Here is an 11,180-nt window from a genome sequence, read left to right on the forward strand (position 1 = left end):
TTGGTGGTGAGGGCTTAAATCTGGTCTTTTAGACGCAGTCCCTGATCAATTGCATCATATTTCTCACGACCTACCGATGCTCCCAGAACAGACCAAGCTTATATTCCTATTGGAGCTTCTCCTTTCCCACCTGACCTTTTTCTTGTTGAATTGTTGCTAGGGATGCCAATGAAACCCGAACCCGATGAGAAAACCCGAAACCCAACATAAATGGGACGGGTAATACCCGACCCATTAGGGTTTGGGACGGGTTTGGGATTAGCTTTGAAATTTTTGACGGGTTTGGGACGGGTTTGGGATTTCTAATATACCCGATGTACCATATATAGCTTATTATATTATGTATATACTATATTCCAAATATATTATTTGCCGAAACTTGTTTATGCAAATTATTTGAGATATTTTACCTTTGTGGTAACCATCTTTGTAATAGATTAGTTATATTTTGTCAAAACCCGGTAGAAACCCGATGCGTTTTGAGCCAAGTATACCCAACGTGTATTTTATTAAAACCCAATAGGAAACCCGAAACCCGATGGGAAAACCGGAAACCCGACGGGTAATTACCCGATTAAAACCCGACGGGTTTGGGACGTACTTTTATAACTAGGTATGAGTTTGGGAATACCTAAACCCGACCCATTGCCATCCCTGATTGTTGCAAGTCTTCCGTTGATATGCATAAGAGTGCTTGTTGTTGGAATAAGTGTTACCGAAAGTCTTTCCTTATGACTTATACCTCTTTTTTTAAGATATCGATAGAAAGACGTTTATATTTATAGGCCTTTAAGGCATCTAACTATTTTCTTATTAGTACTAGGGTAAGTTGTCTTTGTTTCATAACATGTTACAACCCTGACTTTTCATGAATATAGAACTAGATCCACTAGATTTTAGTGTGCTGAAGAATTCTCTTCATACTACAATTAGGGGTGCAAACGAGCCGAGCCCGAGCTCGGCTCGTTTAACTTACACGGAGCTCGAGCTCGATCTCGGCTCGTTTCGAGCTCTATTTTCAAAGCTCAAACTCGGCTCGTGAGTAGATTTTCAAGCTCGAACTCGGCTCGGGCTCGACTCGTTTACTCTATATATCAACTATTTTTTAATATAATTATAATTATTTTTATATATTTTTTTCTATTATGATTTTATGTATAAAATAATATATATTATTGAGTTATTTTTATTTATTTTTTCATAACATTATTTATATTAATTAATATTATTAAATATATATTTTTAAAAATTATATAAATAACAGGCTCGTTTAGGCTCGCGAGCCGGCTCGAGCTCGATAAGTGAAGCTCGGGCTCAGGCTCGTTTGTTAAAAGAGCTTACTTTTAGGCTCAAGCTCAAGCTCGGGCTCGATTAAGCTCGGCTCGATCAAGCTTTTTAACGAGCCGATCTCAAGTAGCTCGCGAGTAGCTCGGCTCATTTGCACCCCTAACTACAATCCCTGCAAAAGGCCACCCTTCTTCTAACAGGCATCACCCATATGGATTAATCTCGGATCACTCCAAGAATAGGACACAATAATACAAAGTACATCAGAGAAGAGAGTACCACATTTATTATAAAACAGCCATCCACCACCATCACACGTTATTCTAAAGAGATGGAGCAATCGTTAGTCGACGATGCTTATAACAAGTGGAAGGAAAAAGTGACTTAAAAAGTTAATGGTCATGGTGCACGTGCGTTAAGCTATTTGAACCATCTAGGACCCCAACTTATTCTTTATGGCTAAGGAACGAGTTAAATGTTCTATCTTACTTCTAATTGGAACGAGTTCTTCTCACACCTTTTTTTTTTCTTTTTGTAACCTTTTCACTTCAAACACAACTTTGACCATCAATATCTCACTTGCCACCTTGAGAGATCACAAAGACGATCCCGCCCATCCCGGACCCTACAAAAATGCATAAGCTTAAACAACTACCAGGTAAGAACTCAACCCTTTGTATTTCACGAGAAACCAAAACCAACCCGCAACGTAGTAGGTACAAATGCAAGACTAGTGGATGAGAAATAAATAATAAGCCACACCATGATTGTTACGTGTAAGGCTGACAATTCGTGTCTTAACAGGTATGAAGTGACGCGCTGAACACAAGTATCAAACATGAATACGACTCGTTTAACTATTTTATATGTCATGACTGTAAAACAGCTTTAGTTTCATGTACCAATAAAAAAATAAAAAAATGTGAATGAAAATTAAAAAAATCACGTACTGCGCTTTTTTGTTTAACATGTCAATCGCCAATTGATGAGTTCACCCCATTTAATCAGATCCTCCAATCATCATCTCCAATCTCCAGTCATGGCTTCCAAATCACCATATTACGCCATAACAATCATCACCATCATCTTTAGCTTCTTCACTTGTACTCCAACAGTGCAAGCGCTTAAAGCACCAATTCTCCCACAAGACCTGCTACCCTTACTACCCTCACAGATATCATGGCCCCTTCTCCGTACCCTCCGAACTGCCACCGATGTGTTGCCCACCTTCGTCGGAGCCGCCTCTGTGTCAAACAATTCGGATGTAAGCTGGAAAGGCTCTTGCTTTTATGAAAACACTGCTTGGTTGGAGCTTCATAATAAAACTGGCACTCAATTTGGTGGTGGCACTCTTCATATTAAGGTCTGTTTATTTTGGGTATTTGATGGGTTTCTTGATTCTTGAATTGCTCATATAATGTTTTTAGGGTAGATTTTTATTTTTTTTATTTTTATGGTTTAGAGGTTAAAGGTTTATGATTTCTTCAAGTGTGATACTGTAAAAGTTTACAGCTTGATGGTTTTTGTTTTCTTCAATGCATTTACTCATATATTTTTTTTAAATTTATTTTTGATCATTTTATTCTGGGTAAGTTTGGTTTTTTGATAGGTTTGACTTGTGGGTTACTTATTGGTTTCTTGATTCTTGAATTGCTGCTATTAAAATTAAACTATTTTGCTTCAGAAGTTAAATCTTTAGGGTTTCTTGATGGGTGATTTTGGTGTGTTATGATACTTTTGAGTTGTGGGTTTTGGGTTTCTTGAATCTTTAATCACATTACATTGATTAACTGATCTTTTAGGAAAAAGTGTGTGGTTTATCTGTTTGAAAATTAGGTTATTGGTTTCTTGATTACTAAATTGCTGCTGTTGAAGTGTTTTTTTGGTTCAGAGGTTAAATCTTTAATGTGTTTCTGGATTATTGGTTTCTTGAATCTATAATCACATTATTTTGGTTAATTGATCTTTTAGGATAAAGTTTCTATTTATTTGTTTCAGAATTAGGTTATCGGGTTCTTGATCCTTTCAGTCTCATTTGGTTCTTGAATTGCTGCTAATAGAGCTTTTAGTATATTTTTTCTAGTTCAGGGTTTGAAAGGTTTTTCTTAAAGTTTAAGAATGAACACGGTATTTGTGTGGTAAAACAATTTGCATACATCACATAATAGATTAGTGAATTTGGATCGATTATGAAACGTAAAGAATCCTGACAACTAAAAATGGTGATAGTTTATCTAACAACAATTTTCTTTTAGGTAAGCAATGCACACAGTTGGACATGTATGGATCTTTACATCTTTGCCACTCCATATCGTGTAAAATGGGACTATTATTTCTTATCTCGAGAACATAAAGTTGAGTTTGATGAATGGGAAGGAAAAGGCGAATACGAATATGTAAGTTGCTATAACTTATCAACATTTTCAACCCATTTACAACCAATATCACCCATTTACGACATTTTCGTTCTTGAAGGTAAAAAATAAAGGTGTTGCTATTTTCCTCATGGAAGCGGGAATGTTAGGAACCCTACAAGCATTATGGCAAATATTCCCATTATTTACAAATACGGGTTGGGGCGAGAGTGCAAATCTTGCTTTTCTTGAAAAGAATATGGGAGCTAAGTTTGAAGAACGGTCCGGGCCATGGGTTACAAATATTACCGTCGATGATATACAATCAGGTGACTTTCTTGCAATATCCAAGATCCGTGGCTTATGGGGCGGGTTTGAGACTCTTGAGAAATGGGCTTCCGGGGCATATGCGGGTCACTCTGCGGTTTGCTTAAGGGACTCCGAAGGGAAGTTATGGGTTGGAGAATCGGGACATGAAGATGAAGAGGTAATACAATAATATGTTTCAAAGTAATAAATACAAACAAGTCGAGCTTTCTAAAATACTGAGTTCAAGCATAAATATAAGCTTGTATAATATAAAGATTAGCGTTCGAATAAGCCAAAACATGCTTAATGACAAAAATGCCCTTTTGAAAAGGAAAAGTAGTACCTTGTATGGATATATCAAGATTCAATGTAAGAAAAGACTAGGGTGTTTTTGGTCATTTTACAACATTTTGGCATGTTTTTGACCAGATATGGTATAAACGAAACAAGATACATAATTTGATGAATTGAATTTGTTTGTGTTTTAGGGTAACAACCTTATTGCTGTGTTACCATGGGACGAATGGTGGAATTTTGAGCTGACAAAAGATAACACAAATCCACATATTGCATTGCTTCCTTTGCATCCTGAACTTAGGGCTAAGTTTAATGAAACGGCTGCATGGGAGTATGCACAAAGCATGATAGGAAAACCATACGGTTATCATAATTTGATATTTAGCTGGATTGACACCATTGATGGAAATTATCCGCCACCGCTTGATGCTCATCTGGTACTGTTGTTTTACGTGTTTAACATTATTGACTTGTTGCTTGTTAGTCTTGTTTACATGGTGAGAGTAACATATGTTATTTGGTCCCATTTATTAGAATACTTGTCTTTTTCTAATGATTCTGTGGTTATATGAGCTTCTAGCTCATATTGTTAGATGGGGCCCACGATGAAATATTTGAGGCAAGTTATATATGGTATTTAATTTTCAAGCGTAAAGTATTTGCAACTATCGTATATAGGTTGCTTCTGTAATGACTGTATGGAACCAGTTACAACCTGAATATGCAGCCAACATATGGAATGAAGCACTGAACAAGCGGCTTGGTACTGAGGTTTGTTTCATGCTTTTTTGAAATTGTTTCTAAAATGTGTATTTGGGTTGATTTTTAGGGTCATAATCACCCATGCACATAAAGGTCAAAACACACAAAGGTTTTGAGTGTTGTGATGTGCGTTTAAACAATTTATCACGACTTGAAATTCACAAATATCAGTTTGAGTAGAAATGGCTCATTGGGTAACGGGTCGTTTTTAATTTGGCTGGGGCGGTTTAACGCTTTTTATATACATTTTTGTTATAACATTGTATTGACGTATTAGTTATCATTACAAAAACATATTGTTACAATAATAAACTAAATGCTTCAGTATAACAATTTAGGAGGTTGTGTGGATTAAAAATAGACTTTGGACGAAGATCAAGTTTCAGCCATAGTTGTCAATAGCGAATAGCGGTAAATAGCGACGGGTCACCTATATGCTACGTAGTGAATAGCGGTAAATAGCGACCGCTATTTTATATTTAGCGATAAAGAGGTAGAAAATTTTTAAGCAAATAATTAGGGTTTATATTCACAAAATAAGCTTTTATGGTGGAATTTGTGGAACGTGCAGCTGTTTGGTTGATAAGCAAGCCTAAAAGATAGGTCACCACAGTTTTTTATATTAAAAAAAAAAAAAAACCTAAATACCCTTATATCACGCTAAATGACCGATATTTAGTATATAGCGGCCTATAGCCGCATCGCTACGTAGCACGCTATAGCGACCGCTATCACCGCTATTGACAACTATGGTTTCAGCCCGTTTGACCTATTTGACCCTTTCATTCCTTTAACTAAATTATGTGATTCGATCCTTTCATTTTCTGAACTAAATATGTGATTTCACCCATTTGACCTGTTTGAGACTAAAAAAAACCCCAATCGATCCATTCTTAAATGAGTTGAACTTGTCACCTCTAAGTTTGAGAATTTGACAAAAAAGTTGTTCTGATCGTGTTTTTCTCGTTACTTCAGGGGTCAAAAATAATTAGGTTTGGATAAGTGAAAAAAAATGCTGAAAAGTGATCATTGAGATGAATGTGAATTGACCTAACTATATTTAACTTTAATCTGAATATCTTATTTTTCAAGTAGCAAAGATTTACCTATCCCAAATTTAGTGGTTAATAGTATTGTTTTATTTACAGGGTCTTGATCTTCCCGAAATTTTGGTAGAAGTAGAAAGGCGTGGCTCGTCTTTTGCAAAACTATTAACGATTCCTGAGCAGGATGACTGGATATATGTTGATGGAAAATCCACTTCTTGTGTTGCTTTCATCCTTGAAATGTACAAAGAAGCAGGACTCTTTGGTGATCTTGCAAATGAGATCCAAGTTACCGAATTTACAGTAAGTTTTTACAAGATTAGCGAATACCCATTTGGGTTTCATTAAAAAGTTATCAAGATTGGCTAAAACCATTTGGGTTTCAAAAGAAAGTTGTTAAATATACAAGTTTTTTTCAAAGATTTGCAAACACCCATCTGGATTTCAATAAAAAGTTACAGCAAGTTTTCCATGATCTGCAAACAACCATCTGAATTTCAATAAAAAGTTACTGAATTCACAGTAGGTTTTGTCTCAAGATTTGCAAGTAACCTTCTGGGCTTCTAAAAAATGTTTTTAAATTTATGGTAACTTTTTCCAAGATTTGCAAATACCCATCTGGGTGCCAGTTAATTATATATTTTTAGGTGAATAAAAATGAGCAGGCCCAGCAGGTGTGGCTGACTCGTGGACCCTTTTTTTTCCTAGAGTTTTTTTTGCTAAATATAATCTGAAAAACTATACTGATACATTGATAATCCAATTTTTGAAGCAAAATGGTTTGAGGAGGTTTTATGCATCTTGAATACAGTGTTAACTGTTAAGGTGACCTTTGACCTGCTGACCCTTTCAACCCTTTAAAATGGATTTCTAAAATTTCAAAATCTTGCAAGCTTTCAAAATTAATAACTGTACACATTAAATTGTGTTTCTTATGCTTATGCATTAAATTTTGCCAAAGATGACCCGAAATAAACCAAGCTTAACATACATCGACCCGTTTGAAATTGGCACCTCTAATATTGCTATTAATCAATATGTATGCAGATAAAGGATGCATACACGCTCAACTTCTTTGAAAACAACATGACCCGCCTGCCAAAATGGTGCAATGATGGAGACACGGTTAAGCTTCCATTTTGTCAAATTACTGGAAAGTATCGAATGGAATTACCTGGTTACAATACTATAGAACCGTACGCACATATGGCTGAAAATTGCCCATCAATGCCCCCAGATTATTTCAGACCAAAATACTGTTGATTACTAGTAAGTAGTAATAGTGTAATAATGTATTAACACGCTGTGTATATGTATTCAATCGATTAGGGCCATGTGTAGTTAGCAAGGTCTAAGGGTGTTAGGGGTTGACTTTCCGTAAATTGGTTACCAAATTGTTCATCATATGTGTGTTTTTAATGCACACCATCTGTCTGATGCAAATGTGTCTCCAATAAATGAATCATGGTATATTTGTAAAGTTTGTGTTAAGGTATATTCATGTGTGTGCTTACTCTACTCTGGATCATGAAGGAATCTTTGACAACTTCTGGCTATCGAAACGACAGTCAGTTGAGTTCATGGGGAATGTTTGACCTTAAATAAGACCAACGCGCTTTGACCACTTTAGCTATGGATGAGTCCACACTTTAGCGTGCTTTGGTGGGAATAACATTAGCATGGTCATAATTGATAAAACAGATCATATTGATTTATCCTCAAAGATGATCAAGTTTCCTATTTGGTTTATCTTCCAATGTTACATATATGTTCATGTCGGGGACATGATATTTTTTTCATCATCGGAAACACGCTATTTCACCTCACATTTCACTAACCTATTCCTTTTGAGTTGCAGCTGCATTACGTAAACCATGGGCGTTGATACCAAACATCCTTATCTTATGATAAGAACACTTAGGCAGCTTTATAACTAGAAAAATTTTTGTGACCGATTGTAATGACATTGTAAAGCATAGCTTGGTTGTGATATATGTTCGGTTATTTGTCCAAAAGGTGAAGATCTTGGTAGAGAAGACGGAAAGTAATCACTTTACTTGGTACTCGTAGCAACATATTTTGACATTAAAGTACTCGTAGCAACAAATTTTGACATTAAAGGGCTTATTTACGATGTTTCCACCAAGATTTTTCAATATCGGAAAAGATGTTGTACAACCAAGAATGATGTGTCGTCAAAATTACATTATAGTGTTATCTATGTGTGTTTATAAACTATTGAAACTAATCGAGTCGTCTAAAACAAAGCAAAACAAGCCAACTTTAGTTTGAGATATACATAGTTCGGTCCATGATTTATGGTCTGGAAAACAAGGTTTAAGTGGTTTAACTATGGGTTTAAAACGTTGGATAAGCTAATTTACCTTTATTATTATTTTCTTTATTTTTGGAGTATGAATCAATGTATATATATAATGGAAAACTAAGAGGTAGAAATATCAAACATCATGCCGACGGACAGTTGAAAGAAAGCTAAACCAGAATAGGCCAAAAAAACCGGATGGAGTATGGAGATAAAGCAACTGCCCAAGATAGACCAGACAAGAATTAGAATTGTTCACGTTCTGAATCATCTTTATCATTTACAAAGCTTAATACAAAATAACAATCCTACGCAGCTATATATACGTATAAAAGGTTTGAATTTTGTCATCTAACCATAATCGGATTTTATAATAAGTACATGAGTAAAACTCATGTATCATTTCTTTTCAGATCTGTATCAATGAGAAAAAGTCTGATACACGAGTAAAAGTAGATACACAACTAAAGTTTCACGTATAATATGAGTGCTTTCTTTCATGACGTAGCAATAGACGCATAACTCATAAAACTGTTATGTTAGTAATTTTCTTCATTTATTCTGTTTAAATTATTTAAAAACACTTTCATTGTGTAAAAACCAACTGGCCAAATATATTTATAACACATACCAAACAAAATACTTTCACCTTTAAGCCCACATATATATCATTATTTGTCTAAAGTGAAAAACCAAACAAAATGATTAAAACAAGAAAATGTATAAAATTGTGTTTTAAGGTCTTTTTTTGAAATTAAAAAACAGAAAATGCTGACCAATTTTGGACCCGGAATACGTTTACAATCCGGATCCAATCCCTTCTTCTTCTCCATATTCAAACCTCTGATAACCAAAACCCTAACCCCAACAATGGCGACTCTCTCTGGCCCGGATAACCGAAGACCCACCTGCCCATCTTGTTCCAAACCGACCCGAGTATGCTTCTGCAACCGATTCAAAACCCCAGTTCTTGAAAACTCAATAGCCGTCACACTTCTCCAACACCGTTTAGAGAAGAAACACCCTCTAAATTCAGCCAAAATTGCAACTTTAGGCCTCAAGAACGTCAATCTTGCTTACGTTTCTGATGTTATTTCAGAAACCCACTTCGATTTACACTTTCTTGAACCAAATCACGATCTGGGTCATCAAGATTTGGTTGAAAATCACAAAAAGATTCAACCTTTACACCCGGCTGATATCAGTTTCAAAGTTGAAAAAAGGGGTGTCAAGAATCAAGATTTTGATAAGCTTTTGGGTGATCAAGAATTAATTGATGGTTTAAGAAATGGGTTTGTTGTGACAAAGATTCATAGAGGGGTTGATGGAAACAACATTCAAGAATTTAAACTGGTTGTTCCGCCAGGATCAATTCTTTTGTTCCCGAGTGAGAGTTCGATAGGGCTCGAAGAGTTTAAAGATGTCGGTTTCGATGCCAAGAACTTGATTGTGTTGGATGGAACATGGGCTAAGGCAACTAGAATGTATAAGGAGAATCCATGGTTGAGATTGTTGCCGCATTTGAAATTGAGTATTGAAAAGCTGAGTTTATATGCTGAAGTGAGGCGGCAACCGAAAGCCAGATGTTTGTCATCTATTGAGAGCATTGTTTATGCACTTAAGGCAATTGGGGAAGATGATCATGAAGGTTTGGATTGTTTGTTGGATGTTTTTGAGTCTATGGTTGTAGATCAAAGGAGATGCATGAATGAAAGATTGCAGTTTGAAAGTGATATTAAATCCATTTAAACTTGAAATTGTAGTGATACATGTTTTTTGTTTATCATTCAAAGAATTGTATTTTGTAGCTTGATGATTTGTATGCCAACAACTCTTAACCTAGACAATGTCTATGGCTATTTATTTTTTATCATTTAAGTGTGATATTTAAAATGGTTATCAAACACTAATATCTCATTTAGCACAAAAAGAATGATAAAACGGTCACTCAAAAAGGTTTGAATAGAAGAACTCCCTTTTTTCATACATACTTGCTTTGTATTTTTCTTTTGTTTGGATTCACGATAAGCCTTTGGCTCATCAATCACTGTTACTCAAGTTTGAATTCTTTAGCTCACCAATCAACGTTAATCAAGTTTCAATCCTGTAACGGGATTTCAACCATTCTAAATTTTTTGACGCTCCAAGATATCAAACTCGAGACACCCCAGGAGAAACCCCTCAAGGAAAATACTTACTTTGCATTTGAGGTTTCTTTTTCGTTTTTTTTTCTTTCATACAATGCTTAGGTTGAACCCATGAATCGGTTATCATTGTATTTATTATATCAAAGTTGTAAAATACATTTAAAACTGTGCAATCCTAATATGGCCCGTGCAACTGTTTATCTATATACTAAACGAGTTGATACATGATAATCAAATTGTAAGTAAATTAGCTAAATGAGTTGACATGCTATTCTAAAATGTCATTTCAAACAATTGACACGCTACTTTGTATCTACTTAACTAATTCATCCCATTACTTTATTAAAATTTTAATATAATTGTTATAGTTTCTGACTTTTAAGAGTGTTTTAAGATCCATCCAATCCAATATGGTGTAGTGGTAGGGAGTTTGGGTTTCTTAATGGAGACTTAAGTTTAATTTCCACTTACAACATTTTGGGAGAATATGGGTGGCTCTATGAAGGAAGACTGAGATCTTTGTGATTTTCAGTTTGATCTTGGGGGCCACAAGTGGGCTTTCGGGCGGTGGTTTTTCCCCAGAACTGAAGATAACTTGGAGACGCTTATGAGCTTCTTACGCATGGGTTGGACAACTGGAGGTGACCTTTAGCCA

The 11,180-nt window shown here is 35.5% G+C and overlaps 2 protein-coding genes across 2 annotated transcripts; both read left to right on the forward strand.

Annotated features, from left to right (window-relative positions):
- The first annotated feature begins 2,326 nt into the window (after positions 1-2,326).
- Positions 2,327-7,380, forward strand: LOC143620451 (uncharacterized). The gene is made up of 7 exons (XM_077092149.1): positions 2,327-2,650; positions 3,543-3,683; positions 3,763-4,128; positions 4,439-4,684; positions 4,926-5,018; positions 6,158-6,358; positions 7,103-7,380. The coding sequence occupies exons 1-7, from the start codon at positions 2,327-2,329 to the stop codon at positions 7,316-7,318; spliced, it is 1,587 nt and encodes a 528-aa protein (XP_076948264.1). The 3' UTR covers positions 7,319-7,380.
- A 1,772-nt stretch (positions 7,381-9,152) lies between these two features.
- LOC143620452 (uncharacterized) lies at positions 9,153-10,142 on the forward strand. The gene has a single exon (XM_077092150.1). It carries the CDS (start codon positions 9,249-9,251, stop codon positions 10,125-10,127), a length of 879 nt encoding a protein of 292 aa, XP_076948265.1. The 5' UTR covers positions 9,153-9,248; the 3' UTR covers positions 10,128-10,142.
- The last annotated feature ends 1,038 nt before the right edge of the window (positions 10,143-11,180 follow it).

This window comes from Bidens hawaiensis, unplaced genomic scaffold (genome assembly GCF_021521415.1).
Source record: "Bidens hawaiensis isolate Kalapana, Puna unplaced genomic scaffold, B.hawaiensis_p1.1 tig00002572_1, whole genome shotgun sequence".
In the NCBI taxonomy this organism is placed as follows: Eukaryota; Viridiplantae; Streptophyta; class Magnoliopsida; order Asterales; family Asteraceae; genus Bidens; species Bidens hawaiensis.